We start from the raw sequence: 19,500 nt of genomic DNA, 5'->3' as shown, positions 1-19,500 counted from the left end.
CCAGCTATCCTCTGGAAGATTTCTGTTCGTTCATGAAGATAAGATGATAAACACATGTTTATCATGTGTTCCTCTGGACTCTTGACACAGAAGTAGAACTTGCATAAAGACCTTGGAAGAGAGGCTAGGCTCCCAGGAAAGAGTATGGGAAATTAAGGAAGCGAGACTGTGGGTGGGGGATGGTACTTAGCATTTTATAAACACCCACTGTATACCAGATACTAGATGAGGCACTTCATAGTCTTTCTCATCTATTTCCCTTAATAACCCCATCAAGTAGGTATTATTACAGCTAAGAAGACAAGAGTCTGAAATGATGTATAAACTGCCCTAGATCACAGTTTATAAACAGAAAACCTGGAATTTGACCCACAGTCATCTTATATATCCTGGAATCCTCCAAAATATACCATGTTTAAATTGGCATCCATTAGCATCAGAACTTCAGCTCTGAATTTTAGGGTAAATGAAATTAATAGAAGTAAAGGTATTTTTAGAGTGATGCCATGTACCTTATAGGCATTGTCCCATTTCACGTATGAAGTTGAGGCCCAGATAAGTTAAGTGCCATTTCCAAGGTTATATATGCCCAGTTAGAACCAGAGTGGGGATTCAGACCCAAGTCTCTCTGTCACTGAGGCCTGTGTTCTGTGTAATCTTTCACCAAATGATGTCTAGCTTGTGCTTGGTTGTGGTTTGGAATGCTCTTTAGAATGGATTTATGAGAGTGTTCTCAAGGCCTTATTATACCCATTAAGTAGAAATAATCCTTTGTGGTTTTATAATTTTTTTTGCGTTTTTCCAAAAGAGCTTTTATATTAATTATGACACCTTTACCTCTTAGTGGCCAATCAGCAGGGCAGATGTTATTAGACCTGTTTCATATATGAAGAAATTAAGGCCCCTAGGAGCTTCAGTCTCCTGACATGGTAGAGTCTGGAGCTAAGACCTGGATTTTCAGGTTTCTCAATCACTTGGCGTCTGGCTAAAGTTAAAAGACTTCTAGAGGCTCCTGCACTTAACCAAGTACACTAGTTAGGAGCACAGGCTTTGGGGTCAGTGCCTGTCACTACTGCTTCTTAGCTGTATGACATTGGGCAACTTGCTTAACTACTCTAAACCAGTTTCTAAATTGTGAACATTGAACGAGATAATGCAGGAAAAATACTTAGCACAGTTCTTGGCAGATTAATCAAAAATTGTAATTGCAAATAATTATTACTTTGTCAATATTATTACAGGACAGGAAGTCTTGTCTTATTCACCTTTTTGTTCCTAATATTTGTCATCAAGTCTTTCACACAGTGGATTCTGAATAGATATTGTGGCACACAGTGTTCCAGTATCCACCATAGTCTTTCCTGAGTGTGTCAGTGGAGAAGGATAGGGTTTGGAATCAAATGAAGTGGGATCTAATCTTTTCTTTACCACTGAGTTTCATTTTTCTTATCTATAAAGCAACTGCCTTGAGGGAGTATCGCATGAGTTTCAGGATATTCACTGTGATTGAATCCCTCTACATAGTCAGTGCTTAATAAGTAGCAACCATAATTAGAGTCGCTGAGAATCAAAGGTTAGGTTGGCAGGCAGTCCAGTCCAGAGGTTTTGTGAAAATTGCTCAATTTGGTAAGGTATAACACATAGTGTCGGTTAGATAAACCCCTCAGGGAGAGACCTATTTAATAATTGCTATGGTTCTGAAAGTTTTGAGGAAGGCCTCATTGGATGAATATACAAAGTATGTTTAAAAAATATTGAATTTTAATGTATTCCTAAGGTATTTGTTATTGCCAACCCCTAGGGATATAAACTCTTCAGCATTGTCTGAAGCCTCTGCCTCCTGTCCACGGGGTAAAAGGCTGGCTCCAATGCAGTGGCCAAGGATAGATAGTTGGTATGGCTGTCATCATTGTGTCATTGCCATTATAAATATTTATTGAGCTCATCGTGTACCAGGCACTTGGCATGCAATATCTTACTTAAATTTAATAACATCTCTGTGAGGTAAATGCCATTATAATTTCCATTTTCCAGATGGGGAGGATGAGGTTGAGAAAGATAAAGCTACTTGACCAAGGTACCACACAGACAGTAAATGATAGAATTGAGATTTGAACCTAGGCCTGTCCTACTTTAGGATATGGAGTATAGAGGAGGGAAAAACCATTCTTGGCTACCCTGTAAGGTTCAGTGGCTGACATCTGCAAATTAAATGGACAAAAGACAAATTAACAGGAGAAAAGGTTTATTTAGTATGGACATAAGGGGCCTCACAGAAAAGAAATGAAAAACTCCAAAGAAGCAGCTAGGCCTAGGAGCTTATATACCATTTTAGCAAAGGGCAGAAAATTGTGGAGAAGTGACAAGACAGAGAAAAGGAGGTTTCTAGGAATTGTAGGGCAATAAATTATAGGGAAGATAAATATAAGGGGGAAACAAATAGATGGTAGGGATTATTTTAACAAGGTTTATTTACGCAGATTCATCTTGGTGCTGACATTTCATGTCTTGTGACAAGGGCTTTTCTCCTCTTCCTAGAAAGGAAGTAGGGGAAACACTTTCACAAAGGAGATTTATGCCTTGCTTTTAGGCAGAAAATTTTCTTCCTTTCCTTTCCTTCCATCCTCCTCTCCCTTCTTCCTTTCTTCTCTTTCTTTTCTTTCCTTTCTTCCTCTTTTCTTTGTTCAAAGTCTCACTCTGTCACCTAGGCTGGAGTGTAGTGGCACAATCACCACTCACTGCAGCCTTGACTTCCCAGGCTCCAGCAATCCTCCTGCCTCAGCCTCACAAGTAGCTGGGACCACAGGCTCATACCACAGTGCCTGGCTAATTTTTGTATTTTTGGTAGAGACCGGTGATATGGTCTGGCTCTGTGTTCCCACCCAAATCTCATCTTGAATTGTAATCTGAATTGTAATCCCCACGTGTTGGGGGAGGGACCTCATAGGAAGTTACTGAATCGTGGGGGTGGTTCCCCCATGCTGTTCTCATCATAGTGACTGAGTTCTCACAAGATCTGATGGTTTTGTGGGGAGTTTTTGCTTCCTTCACTCTGCACTTCACTCATACTTCTCCTTGCTGTTACCATGTGAAGGATGTGTTTGCTTCCCCTTCCACCATGATTGTAAGTTTCCTGAGGCCTCCTCAGCCATGCTGAACTGAGTCAATTAAACCTCTGTTTGAAATAAATTACCCAGCCTCAGGTATGTCTTTATTAGCAGTGTGAGAACGGACTAATACAGTGGGGTTTTACCATGTTGCCCAGGCTGGTCTCAAACTCCTAGGCTCAAGCCATCTGCCCACCTCAGCCTCCCAAAGTGTTGGGATTGCAGGTATGAACCACTGTACCCAGCCACCTTGCTGTTTCTTAATTGCTTTAAGCTCAAAATAATTGTTATGCCGAAGTGGCTTGTTTTGGGGTGGCATATTCTAATTTAAATTTCCTTATTTATGAGTTGTATGATCAAGGGTAAGTGTTTGTATCTACACTGAGGATGGTAATAGTACTTATCTCATGGACTGTTAGTAAGAGTGAATGAAGTAATGTACTGTATGTAAAGTGCTTAATACAATAACATATAGTCAATACCCAACAAACTAGCTATTGTAACGATTATTACTGGAATAGTAATACTAGAGTAGTAAATCAGTGATTAGTTTATATTAGTCATCTCCCCACAGAAATGTTGGCAGTTGAAATCCTGATGAAGTGGCCTTTTCTGGTCTAGTTGTTAAAACTAGACCAGATTTCATTCTTGTATTATTTCATTCTTGTTTGAACTGAAAGGATTCACCTAGCTCTTAAAATTATCTTGCAGGCCAGGCGTGGTGGCTTACACTTGTAAATCCTAGCACTTTGGGAGGCCAAGGTGGGAGGAACACATGAGCCCAGGAGTTGGAGACCAGCCTGGGCAACATGGCAAGAACCCATCTGTACAAAAAATTAAAAATTAGCTAGGCATGATGGCATGTGCCTATAGTCCCAGCTACTTCGGAGGCTGAGTTGGGAGGATTACTTGAGCCCAGTAGGTTGAGGCTGCAGTGAGTCAATGTTCATGCCACTGCACTCCACGCAGGTCTACAATAGCAAGACCTTGTCTCAACATCAGCAACAAAACAATTATCTTGCCTTCTGCAACAATGTCATGGATGCCAGAAGTTTCTTAGGAATATTGGGAAAGAATGTGTCTTCTTAACGGATGGATCACATTTCTTTCTCTGTTCTTTTCTTTTATCCAGTCTCTTTTCTCACCTACTTACCCTAGCTCCCACTGTACTATGTGCCCAAAAGTCTTCCAGCACTCGCATGTAGTAAAGATCTTAAAACAGAGCTGCATCCTGCTGTCTGAAACCTCTTGAAGTGAGTGGACCATTTTCTGCCTTACCAGTCCCTCTCCTTCAGAAACACTCATTCCTGTGGCAGTGCCCCACCGCAGCCTTCTTTCCCTCCTCTTCCCTATACCTCTGAACTGACATTCCCTTCAGATGGCTTACTGTACTCTGCAATGTGTTCCTCCCTTCTGCTGTTGCCCTTGCTGTTTGCTCCACCAGAATCATGGTTCTTTGCTGTCTCACTCTCTGTGCCTGCTGAAAATCTGCTGGGTAAGCCCTTAATTTTGTACACAGGTGTGTGTGGGGGGGGGATATGTGTGTGTGATCTTTCTAGTATTGACTTTGCTAACTTTATAATACAGTATGTTAAAAAATTAATTACGACGTGAGACCTGTGTTTTTATTCTGTTTGATATTACAGACATCTCTGTGTATTATAAGTAGTCATGGATATATAGCGGTAACAGTAGCTGACATTTTGGGGCACATGCCACATGCCAGGCACTATTTTAAGCACCTTACATTTAATTTCTATCATTTCTATTTTCATAGGATTATGATTATTATTGTTATTACCCCAAGATATATCTTACTAAACTGTTATATTTTTATGCTAGGAAATTATATATATACACATATATATGTGAGACATATATATATATATGTGAGATATCCATATGCCAGTATATACACACATACATACATACATACGCATATATATATGGAAAGAGACTACATGGTTATTCAGCTGTGGAATTAGCAAAACATACAGGACCCATGACCTAGTCTATACTTACCTAGTCTTCTGCCTCACTCACATCACATTTCATATTTCACCTACCTAATAAGCATAATTCTTCCCTTGCAGAACTAGTGAGGGTGAAATACAAGATTGTAGAAAGCATAAGCATTTGGGTCACAGAAGGTTCTCAGCTCCTCCCAACACCTTCTTCCCATGGCCTGTCTCTGCCTTATCCTTTAGCCAAGTCCATCTTATTCTTTAATGAGTCTGTCATCACAGATAGATGGAGAGCTTCTTGTAATTCTTTCTAACCTCTGCATGAAATTTCAATTCAGGATAATGGCTGTGTCTAGGGAGGGAAGGAAAGAGATCGGAATTGGGGAGAGGGACAGGAGTAGGGGAATAGGGAATCATTCTTTAATATTTTATTTATTAAGCTGGGTGGCGCATACGTGGATATTCGATTAACAAATTATATTTTTCACTTGAAATATTTGATAGTCTCAAGAAAACAGCCTATATACCTATTTTTACTACTGAGGTGCTTCCCTTGGGAGCAGGTAAAATGAACAGACAGCTGAATTCTTTTTTCATAGGTCTCCAAAATCAGAAAAGGATATCAGATGTGGTAAGAGTCTTGGTGGTAAGGTGGGACCTCTTTGGCCTCAGACAGAAGGTATCAGGAGCAGCTCCAGCACATGAGGGAGATGAAACCTGTATGTCTTCTCGGTTGAGCTGGTGTGGCCTTTCTTTTGTGTTTTTCTGAGCCACTTCTCTGAGTGAACTTGGACAGTAACCAGAGCTGCATTTTTTAATATCTCAGCCTGAGATGCTGACAACCACTGCAGGCACCATGAATTTTTAATGTGGTGGTGATTAGAAGGCTGGCTAGGGCCTCATTTCATTTCACTGGACTGCTGTGACACTTGTTTCCTTCATGGTATTTAGACTTCCTGGGTTATTTCCCAATCCAGACTCATGTTCTGTTTCACGAGTGCCCGTTGCACCCATGCAGTTATTGAGATGTGTTTGAAAGCAAAATTTAAAAATTTGATCTCAATTATTGAACATCCTAGGCTATTTCAGAAGGGGATGCTTCTTAAATTCCTGAAAAGGAATTCAAGAAATCCAGGTCAACAAATATTAACCAAGCCGAAGCTTTGAAAGTCCAGCTCACTGAAAGAACTACAACACTGTCCATTGGATAGGGATGCAGAAGTGAACCATAGGTAATCCCTGCCTCTTGCGGTCTGGTGGTAGGAAAAGATGTGTGTGTGTGTGTGTGTGTGTGTGTGTGTGTGTGTGTATACATATATACACACATATATACACATATATATACGTATATACGAATATATACGTATATATACACACATATATACGAATATATACATATATATACACACATATATATGAATATATATGTATATATATACACACATATATACACCTATATGATAGGATGTGGTAGAAAATACTGCAGTAGAGGTACAGAGAATTGTGGGCAAGGAAGGATTGTTTCCAACTAAAGAAGACTTTATAAAGAAAAGTAATTTATTGTAAAGCCTTTAACGATATGACAAAAAAAGATGTGACTGATAAATATCTATCTATTCATTTATTCATTCTGTAAATACTATGCATCTACTGTGGGCCTCCCTACAAATTCATGCTTCTCTGTGCACCACAACAGAGGAGGGAGATGGAGAGTTGAGTACAGGCATCTTCTGAAATGCTTCCATGAGAACGTGGTATGCATCACTTCCACTCACATGGGCTTGGGTGGTGCATGCCATATTTCCTGCCTTACTTTGAGAGTGTGGGGAAATGCAGTACTCCTTTCTGTAACCCTGCAGGGATTGGGAACTTGGATATCCATGGCAAGTGGTAATGTCTGCCACAAGAGTCACAAGATCTGATGCACAATATAACAGTGTTGTGTTGGATGCTGTGTTGATACCAGACTGCTGGGAAGCAAAAGCAGCAACAGAGAGACCATTTCAGAAGCAGAGTGTATTTGCCATTGCCACAGATAGGGGACTGTGAGAAACAGAGTGGGAAGAAGAGATCAAGAGTTTGGTTTTAGACATGTTAAGATTCAACATAGTTAGTGGAGATACTGCATAGGCAGTTGAATATATGTCTGTATTACAGAGGTTGGGTTTGTCTGGGCTGGGGATATCAAATTAGGAGTATCAGCTGATAGAAAGTATTTAAAGCCGTAAGACTGAGATGCCAAGAGAGTAAGCAAAAATAGAGAAGAAAGGTCCAAGACTGAGGGGCCTCAACATGATGAGGTCAGAGAGATGAAGAACCAGCAAAGACAGTGGAGAGGGCCAGTCGTGAGGCAAGAAGACACTCAAGAAAGTGTGATATCCTGGAAGCCAGACAAAGAACATGTTTCAAGGCAGTGGGGGTTATTGTTTATGCAGTATTTGCTCTATTGAGAAACTTTTATATACTTTATGTCAGCTCATCAATACTGCAATTCCGTAAGGTAGATATTGGCCTCATTTTGTGGATTGGAAAACAAAAGCTCAGGGAGGAGAAATTTTCACAAATTAATGTTTCTCATGTGCACCTAATTCATCTGATCCAATTCTGAACATTTTGCAGCAAGAGATGGACTGTGAAAAGCGTTTTACAAATGCTATTCCTCAGACCTGGAACTTAGACAAAATTAAAGGACATGAAGATTAGTTGCAGGGAAAGAAACCTGTTAGGACACATGAGTTTTTCTTTTGCAATCCAAGATTGTTTTTACAAGGAGAATTTTCTCCTTTTTCAGGTAATCATAGTTTATTTCTTCCTTTTCCTTTTCTCTTTCCTTTCCTTTTTCCTTTCCTCTTTTTTTTTTTTTTTTTTTTTTTTTTGAGATAGAGTCTCATTCTGTCGCCCAGGCTGGAGTGCAGTGGCACAATCACAGCTCACTGTAGCCTCGACTAGATAGAGTCTCATTCTGTCACCCAAGCTGGAGTGCAGTGGTACAATCACAGCTCACTGTAGCCTCGACTTCCCAGTCTCCAGCAGTCCTCCTGCCTCAGCCTCCCAAGTAGCTGAGACCACAGGCGCATGCCACAATACCCAGCTAATTGTTTTTTGTTGTTTTGTTTTGTTTTTTTGTTTTGTTTGTTTGTTTTTGAGACAGAGTCTCGCTCTGTTGCCCAGGCTGGAGTGCAGTGGCGCAGTCTCGGCTCACTGCAAGCTCCGCCTCCCAGGTTCACACCATTCTCCTGCCTCAGCCTCCCAAGTAGCTAGGATTACAGGCACCCGCCACTACGCCCGGCTAATTTTTTTGTATTTTTAGTAGAGATGGGGTTTCACAATGTTAGTCAGGATGGTCTCGATCTCCTGATCTCATCATCCACCCGCCTTGGCCTCCCAAAGTGCTGGGATTATAGGCGTGAGCCACTGCCCCCGGCTCTACACCCAGCTAATTGTTAATTTTTTGTAGAGACGGGGTCTTGCCATGTTGCCCAGGCTGGTCTTGAACTCCTGGGCTCAAGCGACCTGCCTACGTTAGCCTCCCAAAGTTCTAGGATTACAGGCATGAGCCACCATACCCAGTCAATCATAGTTTCTTAATTGCTTGAAAATGTGATGTAATTTGACCCCTCAACCTATGAGGAATTGGTGGATTAACTGGACTATAAATGAGCTAAATTCTGTGAAAGAAAAAGGGAAAGGCGAGGCATGGTGGCTCACACCTGTAATCCCAGCACTTTTGGAGGCCGATTTGGGTGGATCACAAAGTCAGGAGTTTGAGACCAGCCTCACCAACTTGGTGAAACCCTGTCTCTACTAAAAATACAAAAAATTAGCCAGGCATGGTGGCACGCATCTTTAATCCCAGCTACTCAGGAGGCTGAGGCAGGAGAATCACTTGAACCTGGGAGGCAGAGGGTGCAGTAAGCCGAGATTGTGCCACTGCACTCCAGCCTGGGAGACAGAGTGAGACTCCGTCTCAAAAAAAAAAAAAAAAAAAGAAAAGAGAAATTCTTGCTTAGTAGAGTGAGTTAGAATATTTAGTGTACTCCTAACCTTTGGGACGTGTGCAATAAATAATTGATACAGTTTATGCTTCCATTTTGAGAATTTGTAGTGATCAGTGTTCAAAATAACTTTTCATTGTGTCAAATAATAGTTCAGACTCATTCTTCTTTTTTGTTTTTAGATCATGTACAAAATGAAGAAAACTATGCACAAGTTCTTGATAAGTTTGGGAGTAATTTTTTAAGTCGAGACAACCCCGACCTTGGCACCGCATTTGTCAAGTTTTCTACTCTTACAAAGGAACTGTCCACACTGCTGAAAAATCTGGTAAGACATTTCATATTTGAGTAAAAAGAATTACAGCCTTTCCAAAATATTACGTCATATAGAGAACGTTTCAATAATCCTTCCCCCTCAATCCTTGGTCCCTAGGGGTGAGAAAGAAAAAACAAAAAGCTTTTTAGTCCTAGGTAACTTCCACACCTCAACTAAAAAGCTTTTTAATCACCTAGGATTTGCTTGAAGAAAATCCCATTGTGAAATTCCTGGAATTTGTACCTTCGGCCCAGCTGATAGAGTAGATTTATCGAAGCTGAGAGAGAAACTGCTTAACCTGAATTCTCTTCCACATCTCTACCATTGATTTTTTTTTTTAAAGATAACCTTCAGCAACTTTTGCTTTTTAATTGGCTAAAAGAATAATGATGATTTCTGTGTCGAACATACATTGGAAATACACATTGAAAGTATTATATCTCACTTGTGTGAAGGTGATCATGCATTTTGGTATCTGATTTATAAGTAATGAACTTCCCTCAACTCCCCACATCCTTTTAACCCCCAACCAAGGAAAGGGTTTTGAGATTTAAGGAATCTCTGGTTTCCTAAGTAAATGACAGGAAGAATCCCTAACGATCTGAGACACTAGAGGTGCTGGCCCCAGGAGGCAGACCCAGGGATGGAGGTGGTGGAGGAAACTATTTGCCAGGCAGTCGTGTGTGGGCATCCCCATGTTGTGCTGCAACCCTCTCCCCAGCCCTAACACCATGTGCACACTTAGAAAGGTTCTGGGTAACACCACCTGGACTGATCATTTGGATTTTGTTGGTTTGGGGGGGATGAAATTATTTCTCTAAGAGCCACCCAGTGAAATAATTTAGTCCTCCTAAGTCCCCAGAGAAAGGAGTACAATGAGGTTGAAAGGTGCCAAAGGAAAACTATTTATATCATGCTTTTCCAACTAAGCCCCGCCCTGGAGAAGAGGAGCTGTTCTCTCTTCTCTCCCTGTCTCAGTATTGTACTTTTACCTCCTTTAAGGATCCAGAACTCATGCTCAAGATGTCCTTAGCCTAGGTCAGTTATTCATATATCAAATAGGCTTCAGTGGCCCTTAGGTGATAATTTGTCATAAATCCATTAGATACAAAAGGTTAGTTTACAGATGAAGATAACCTATTTGAAAAATGAAAACTACCTTTCTACACTCCGTTGAACATAGAAATATTTATTATTTTCAAAAACTTCAGAAAGGATAATTTGGAACTTTGGCTCTAATGTTTCTGTGCTTTTGAATTTAACAAATCCATGATATTTTTGTAAATCTTAGATTATATAAACCTCATTGATTCAGAAGAGCGCCCTTGGTTTTTCTTCCCTCTGAGCATTGCCTGCACTTTCACTGGAGGCCTTGCTCAAAGTGTGGTGTGGTAGAAAGAGAGGAAGCAAAACAAGACTCTGACAATTCACTTGGTAATAGCTGGTAAAGGACTTGCTTGGGCAGGAAGCTCTGTTTTCTCTGAGATGGGTGTTTTCGCATTGATATCTTGCTTTAGTTTCCAAGGACCAAATGTATTTGGCTTAAGTCAAGAGTCATCACCTCCAGGGTTCCTGGACCAATCCATCTCTATGCTTTGCTGCACTGCAGATTCCTTTCAACTGTGTGTGTGTGTGCCATACACACAGCTCAGTGGCCATTCAGGCCAACATTCATCATCTGCATTTGCTCACCTAATACATTTGCTTATCTCCATACAAAACCATCTGAGATTTATTGAATGCTTTTGATGAACCTGGCAGTTTGGTGGGTGCATTATGTAGATTATTTCATTGAAGACATTACAACAATCCTGTGGTTACTGTACCTTTAATCCAGATGAGGAAACTGAGGCAAATTGAGATATATATAACTTGTTCATTTGCCCTATTAGTATGTGTTACAGACTTGAACGCAAACATTCTGTCTCTGAACCGGTTGTCTTTGCTCTTCTACAATATCCTGCCTCTGTCACCTCATGCTGTGGTTGTGCTGTTTCCCTAAGCAGAAGTACTGATCAGGCTACTCCCATATACATACCTCAAGCTACAGCCCTTTTTCCACACCCACTCCCCTTTAAGGAGTAGAAGTCTAAGAAAAATCTAAAGGAAATTGCTGGAAAACCTAATTCGTTTAGTAAAGAAAAACAAATTTTGCCTTTGAAAGTGGTGATGTCATTCCTGGTGGGGGAGCCAGGTAGAAGAATCAGTTTCTACTGTAGTTTGGTTACTAAGAAAACATTATTCTGATTGAATAAAAAGGCATTCCCAGGAGTTTACACAACTTGACAACAGCCAGCAACTTTCTGCTTCCCTTTTTATGCTTTTCCAGGAAAGGCAAGAGCAAACTAGACAGATTGATAGGGCCACACCTTGGAATAGAGGGCTCCCAGAAAGCCAGCTCACCCCAAGGGGGTCAGGGTTCTGGATCGTCGTGCAGCACCTGCAACCCCCAGCTGAGCAGCACTCAACACCCTCCTGGGGCTCAGGAGTACCCCCGTGGGAACCCATACTTCTCAGAAGATTCCCCAAAATCCTGTTCTCATAGGCTAATGAAGGCCAGAAACGTTAAGCAAACTGATACAGTTGAAATTTAGAAATTAAGAGAAGGTACTTTGGTACTTTATAGACTTTGTAAATTGTATTCCCAGTTCAACCAGCAAGTAGCAAAAGTCTTATTATGTTCGAAGGTCTATGCTAAATACTAAAAATTGTCATTTTCTAATTAAGTATTGCTTATGAAGAGTATTTTAATAGTTTATACTAAATCATTACTTATTTTTATAGAGAAAAAGGAAAGGATAGATTTGCGGGCCAGGTCTCATACTAGCTTTCAGGTTTTGACTAACCCTAGATGAGAAAAACATTTATTATTCGTTAGATGTAAGAAATCACTATTGCAGGTGTATTGTGTTTAGCAGTTTCCGGGGCAGTGGTCTTAAAAAATATCAGTGCACTAAATGATGGTAACTATCTCAACCATCATTGAGATGCTTGGGGTTTTTTTCCTTTTTCTGAACTGTCTGTGATTCTAAGTATGATCAAGTGAGATGTTATGTGAAAACTCCCAAGGGCTACTTACAAAGATGTTGGCATTAACAGTGCATAGGGCTGAGACTGTTTTTAATCAACCATACATCTGAGGACTGCGAAAAGGATTGCAGTTACAGCTGATTACTCTGTGAGCCCATACCACAGTTGATGCACCAAGTCAGTTTTAAAGTAACTTGCTTTTCTTACTCCCCCCTCCTCCAAATTATAGAAAATTGTTCCTATAAAAAGTTTTTCTACCTCGTAACATAGGATTCGAGAGGCTATGAAGCATAGGTGGTTGGAGGATCATGGGTTTTGGTCTCAATCACACCCGGAATCCTAGTTTCCGCCTCACCAGCTTTATAGCCTTTGACAATTCACTTAACTTTTCTAATGCTAGTTTCCTTGTCTCTAAAAATAAATAATAAGAGTGACTGTTTCTTGGTAGTGGCAGGATTTCATTGAGATCAGAGAAGCAAGTCACTAAGCACAATACCTGACACAAAATTTGTTTCACAAATACAAACCTTGTTATTTACATCTTCTCATTTTATTTTTAAGGTAACTCAATGTAAAGACAGCTATCAGTCATATCCCATTTTAGAGATAGATGCACCAAATCTTCAAACAAATAATATACCTGCAAAATGGTGCAATTAGGGATTGAGCTCAAGCCCTGTAGCTACGGATTATGCCTTGTTTCAGTGATGCTGCCCCACGAATTACATTGCCTTGATGGATTATGTGGATGGTAAAGGCCCACCTGACACAATGACCAGGGCCTGTCCTGGTGATAATTAAACTAATGTGTGTGTTTAGTGTGCAAGGTACTTTCTTGGTTATTTTTGTCCTTTGATTTCTCTCACTGGTGAGTTATAGCATATTGGAAAGAGTGAGAGTGTTAGATGGTAGTTCTCAAACTTTTTGGTTTTAGGACCTCAATCTTAAAAATGACTGACACCATGTGGTTTCTATTTATGTGGACTACTTCTATCCATATTTACTGTCTTAGAAATTAAAACTGAGACATTTTTCATGTGTATTATATATTTTAAAATAATAAACCCACTTTAAAAATCATTTTTATGGAAAAATAACTATTTTCTCAAACCAAAAAACATTGGAAGGGTGGCACTGTTTAACATTTTTGTAAATCCCTTTAAAGCCAACTTAATAGATGGTAGCTGTATTTTCATGTCTACTTCTGTATTCCTTGTGTTGCAATTTATTGTTTTGGTTGAGGTAGATGGAAAATAAGGCCTCACACAGATCTGTATTGGGAAAAGAGAAGAGTAGTTTAAGAGCCATTTCAGGTAATCTTTGATACTACATAAAAACTTGACAAGTAGTCCTTCATTAAATGTTATTAACGGTGTGAATCTGAAACCATGTAAATGAACATTATTTGGAAGCTGTCAGCTCATGGTGGCAAATTCAAGTTTTCCAAAATTTTAGCTTCCTCTGAAAGTTGTGTTTTTATCATTAGCAATAAATGCTACCAGTTGTTTACCTCGAGGTGATAAGCTCACTTCATTCATTTTCAAGAAAATGTTCGGCAAATACCGAAGTCTGAATAACCATAGTTTGCTAGTCTTTCTTTCAAAAAAAAAAAAAAAAAGGTGTTCCACTAAAAAAACAAAGCCAGTTAGTTCAACTTGCAACTCAAAAAATTACATAGTGCTTTTCCTCAAAACAACCATCATATTTTGGTATGCCTAAAAAGGGCTTTATGCATACTTCCTATTTCATCAAACAGAACATTAAAAAGATGCATTTGAGGGTCAAGATGTGACAAAAATCCATTTTTGCTTTTTCATTATGGGCATTCTTAAATGAAAATAACCTTTCTTTTACTGTAAGAGCAAGACCATGAAGAATACAGTAACTTTAGTTTGTAGCAGTGCCTTGATTTATGTTTAAGGCAACAACTGTTTTACTCACTGTTGCTTTTACACTGTCAGTGCAAATGTCAACACAGTGAAAGATTCAGTTAACCTCTTAGTATTATTGTGAAAATAGTTTGGACCTTGGGAACCTCTAGGGGCCTAGGCGCCATACTTTGAGAACCACCGGTGTCAGAAATTGAAGGCTTTTTTTTTTATTATTCCAACCCTACCATTAAGTAGGTTAATGTTGCCTAACTTACAGACATAAATTTCCTCACTAGTAGAATGGGGAAAGTACTTTTTCTGCATACTTTATTGGTTGTGTAGGGATCGAATCATACCATTCATGCGAAAAATACTGTAACCTGCAAAGTCCTTTGTACACACTGGATTATTATAGTATTAATAGGCTACATTAATATTAGTATTACTATGGTATTAATAGCCACTATAGAGGATTGTATTATAAAAAGAACACATGCCTGCGGGGGAATTGCAATTTGTCTTTCATATTCCCCCTAATCGAAGATAACTATAATTGACATTTGGAGTTTATCTTTCTAGTCCTTTTGTCTGTACCTCTTTTTTTTAGGGGGATGGCAAATAGATGAAATGACATGTTCTAAGCAATTTTGAATTTGCTAGATTTCATGTAGTACTGGAACTAGAGCAGACACACTTTCCCAAGTTGAGTCAAGTCATAGATTCAGAAGTTCAAAGAATGTGACTTCTCCGAGAGCCCCATGTAATGAATTCCTCATCATTGGCAGATCAGCCTTCATCCCCATTGCAGCCTCATCCCCTTCTTGTTGTGAGAGCCAATGCAGTGACAACTGCGGAATGGCAATCCAGCTACTGGGGCAGGAAGATGATCGAAGATGACCCAAGTACATGCAAGATCTTTTGTCTTTTACATCCATGTTCTTTATACCCCTGTAAGCTTTTATTGCCTTAAAGTGAAAAAAAGTTCCCTAAAAGAGTGACTTTAAATAAGATAACCTTGCCATTTGTGTATTTTTATGACTAAAGTCAAAGTCATCCAAAATTACAAAGATGGAGAACAGATCAGTAGCTATCAGCGGTTAGGAAAGGGAGCAGCAGTGTAACCTGAGGGAGTTCCTTTGTATTGATGGAACAGTTTGATAACTCGATGGCGGTGATCATTGTAGTCATCTATACATGTGACAAAATGCCATAGAACTATACACAAAGACATACCAAAACAATGAATGCATGCAAAAACGGGGGGAATTCTGGTAAGGTCTGTGGCCTAGTTGTCTTGCACCAGTGTCTGTTTTTTCATTTTGATAATGTACTATTTAACATGTATAAGATGTTACTATTGGGGGAAGCTGGTTGATGGGTACAAGGGACCTCTCTACTAGTTTAACAATTTTTTGGTGAGTGTGTAATTTTTTCAAAATAAGTTTAAATAAAAGTATAAACTATGAAATTATTATCAAGGAGAGAAAGTAGGGGAAAGTTTAGTATACATTGTTATGTAAAAATTTCAGTGTAAAACAAATGTGCAGAACACAAATAAACTCACTTCCTGATACTCTTTGAGCCAACTGATCTGCAGTCCTCAGTCCTGCTTCCTTCGCACTTTAATAGGTTTTCTAATTTCTTCCTCTAATTGAAGTCCTGTATGTGGTCACTATTCCACAAAAGTAGGAATGATTAGCTGTTTCCTCCCAGAAGTGAGTCTAGTTGTCATGATTGAATATATCTAGGGAATGCTGCCTCTTAGTGGTGAGAAGCCAGAGAAATGTAGACAAGATCTGTTCTATTGCTGTTGTTTTTACTGTATTTGTGGCATAGTTATAAGTACATAGGTTTTGATTTTTAGTGAGGCCTGTATAAAAATAATTACTCAGCATCTTACTTGTGTGGCCTTGTTGAGTTCTTTGAGTCTTGGTTTCTTCATTTTTGTAAAAAGGGTTTAATAATCCCTCCTTGTGTTCATTTATGATTCATTCTGTCATTTATTGGGGTTCTACATAAGCACTGTGGGTAGGCTGTAGGGATACAGCAGTGAGAAGAACACAGACAAGGGCCGTATCCTCTTGGAGTTTCCATGGTGGCATTTTTAGAAATAATTTATGTGAAATACCTATGAAGGCATTCAGTTCGTAGTATGTACTTAATAGATAGTGACATTTTTAAAAACATTTTTTAAATATTTAGTTGCCTTGCAATCTCTCTAAACTTACCTTCCTCTCATTAAAGATGCCTTCCTAATCAAAGCCAACTCCAGACATAAACCAAACGATTTGTTGTTCATGGAATATATACCATTTCACACTTCCATGCCTTTATAGATTCCATTCCTTCCACTTTGAGTGCCCCTTAGTAGTTAATGTATTAATGATAAAGACATTCTTTGCAATGCAGCTTTCTTGTTTAAAAAAAGAAAAAGGAAGCAGAATGCTCTTGAGTTTTAGCTGTTTCTAAGTGGTTTCGTTATATGTTTGATTAAATGTATAGTACTGAAAAATTCAGTTCAACCTTTTTTTTTTTTTAACTATGAAAAGGAAACCAATAAAATAATTACTTGCTAAGCAATGCTGGGTCTGCTCCCAGCATCAGGCATCATTCCTGTGATCCTAGCAAAGAAGTTAAGGAGTCAACAGAGAATTGCATCCATTTAATACCGAAACCACAAAATGGGTCAGGAAAGGAATAACTGGTGGATTGAAATAGATTCTCAATGGACAGAGGAAAACCATTTAAATGCCATATGCTTTGAAAGTCCCAAGGCAGCAATGGTTTTAGAAAATGTATATAAATTATTTTTTAAATAGTGGGAGTCACCCAGAAGTATTCTAGTTCAGCCAGGACTCGCCATGCATCTGGTTTCTTCTCTCCTGAGGCCTTTGGACAATTCTATAGCTTGCATAAGAGCTTGAGTCTCATTAAACAGTTGGAGGGCAGTTATTGCTTCAGAGCTGTTGAAGCAAAAAGCAAAGATTTCTCCATCTGCATAGCATTTCCTGTTTGCAGTCTCTGACTGTAGGGTATTGTGGTTTGTGTTAAAGTTTTTTTTTTTTAATTTTTCTTCTTTCCCCTCAAATAAGAATATCTGATAATGTACAGGTTGGATCTAGATTTGTAGCCAGCAGATTATTTCTCAAGTTCTTCTTTGAAATGTTAAAAAGTATGGAGAGCATGGATGTGCCTAATGGTAAAATTGGTAGCTTCTGGGTGCCCTGAACTATATAATGCATTTTTAAAACGTTATCTTTTAAAAAAAATGGTCATCAATCATTGGCAGTTTTCAGCGTTTGATCTACCAGGTATCCCCTTATGTACTGACATGCCTCACTGCCTCACTACCAATTAATACTGTTGGACATTTTGTGAAATGTGATCTATCCATGTGGGTTGGTGGGTGGGTAAGAGGGAAAGGTTTATTTTTAACTCCTTCTATTTAAAAAATCATACATATTTATTATAAAAATTTCAGACATATGGAAAATTTTAAAATAAAAATTATAATTCTAGCTTCTGTTAATATTTAAGAGTGTAGTATTTGAAACAACTTTATGGATTTGTACACAGAGATACTGCTAATTTGCATACATATCTGCAGGTATAGATAGGTATCTCATTCAGGTCCAAAATCCTTGGGGTTAGATTTGTTTCAAAATTCAGAGTTTTACAGATTTCAGAAGGGTGACAGGGTGTACATGCCTTATATTATGCAGCACACCCCCTAGTGACTTCTTGGGAAGATGCTTATAATTAAACACAGTTTTGTGTCTGCAGTGAAACTTGAATATTCACATGAAGTGGGATATATAAAGACTATTAGGTGCCCCACCTCAAGTCTAGTCAGAGATTACCAACCAAATGGAGTCAGAACAGGTTTTGCTGTTAAATGAGTTTAAGCTAAAAAAAAAAAAAAAAAAAAAAAGCCGTGTATTTTATATATATATATGCAAAATTGCTTTAACAGGCTGCATACTGTTTCATTGTATATCTGGACCATAACTGATTATTTGAATTTTCTGTTTGTCAATACAGGTATACCTTGTCTTAAATACATCCAATAAACAGGTATCCTAGTGTATATATACCTCAGGCTGAATTTGAATATGGTTTTTCTTTTGGCTCTTTTTTTTCTTTTAAGCATTTACATTCAATGTTTCAAGGTAGGATTTCAAATAATACATTTTAAATAGGATTGCGTTTTCAGCTTGTGGCTTTTGCATGTTGTTCATAGCACTTGTCTAAAGGGTATATGCACGCGATATGTGTACGTGACTGTCTAGTATTATTTCACTTGAGACAGACTCACAAAACAGCATTTGGTATAGAGTTTTGGTTCTATGTGAGAGGAAGGAAAAAGAAAAAGGGAGAGTGGGAAAGGGAGAGGAAAAACCATCGCTCATTGGAGCAAAGTTTCATTGACCATAAGAAAGGATTGAACTTTAAGAATGATTGGTACTGAAATGCTTTATGGTGTCTCTAACATTTTGCTAATCAATATCTCTTTGATAAAAGAGCTGGTCTCACCCTCACAGCCTTAAGGCAGGTGAAGTTTTCATTACTTTTATTTTTTTATTTTTATTTTTATTTTTTGAGATGGAGTCTCGCTTTTTCACCCAGGCTGGAGTGCAGTGACGCGACCTCGGCTCACCACAAGCTCCGCCTCGCAGGTTCACACCATTCTCCTGCCTCAGCCTCCCGAGTAGCTGGGACTACAGGCGCCTGCCACTGCGCCCGGGTAATTTTTTGTATTTTTAGTAGAGACGGGGTTTCGCCGTGTTAGTCAGGATGATCTCGATCTCCTGACCTCGTGATCTGCCCATCTCGGCCTCCCAAAGTGCTGGGATTACAGGCGTGAGCCACCACGCCCAGCCTACTTTTATTTTTATGGTTAACTTTTGCTATACAAGTAATTCTGATAATAAGAGCTTGTCTTTATACTGTGGTGACTGTATGCCAGGCACTGGCACTTTGAGCACTTTACATGTTTTATTGGTTAAGATAGGCTAGGATATACTGCAGTAATAAATGAACCCCCAAATCTCCATGGCTTAACATGGTTTGTTTTCTTCTCATGTGACATGTCTACTGAAGGGGGTCTGTTCTGCTTAGCAACAGCAACTCAGAGACTTAGACGCATGGAAGCTCTCCCTTCTCTACAGGGGAAGAGAGAGACTAGAGAAGCGTATGCATACTTTTCACAGCTTTCTT

General features: G+C 39.1%; 1 protein-coding gene across 9 annotated transcripts in view; it reads left to right on the top strand.

Annotated features, from left to right (window-relative positions):
- The window catches only part of ASAP1 (ArfGAP with SH3 domain, ankyrin repeat and PH domain 1), a 395,575-nt gene that overhangs the window by 217,780 nt on the left and 158,295 nt on the right, over window positions 1–19,500 (top strand). For all 9 annotated transcript variants that reach the window (XM_055287244.2, XM_055287246.2, XM_055287247.2 and 6 more), the window contains one exon: window positions 9,249–9,394. In XM_055287244.2, coding sequence (XP_055143219.1) covers window positions 9,249–9,394 — 146 coding nt within the window. The remainder of the gene's footprint in view (window positions 1–9,248; window positions 9,395–19,500) is intronic.

The sequence above is a fragment of the Symphalangus syndactylus genome, chromosome 7 (assembly GCF_028878055.3).
Source record: "Symphalangus syndactylus isolate Jambi chromosome 7, NHGRI_mSymSyn1-v2.1_pri, whole genome shotgun sequence".
NCBI classification, from domain to species: Eukaryota; Metazoa; Chordata; class Mammalia; order Primates; family Hylobatidae; genus Symphalangus; species Symphalangus syndactylus.
Note: the sequence above shows the minus strand (reverse complement) of the source record. Positions and strands in the feature narration are given on the sequence as shown.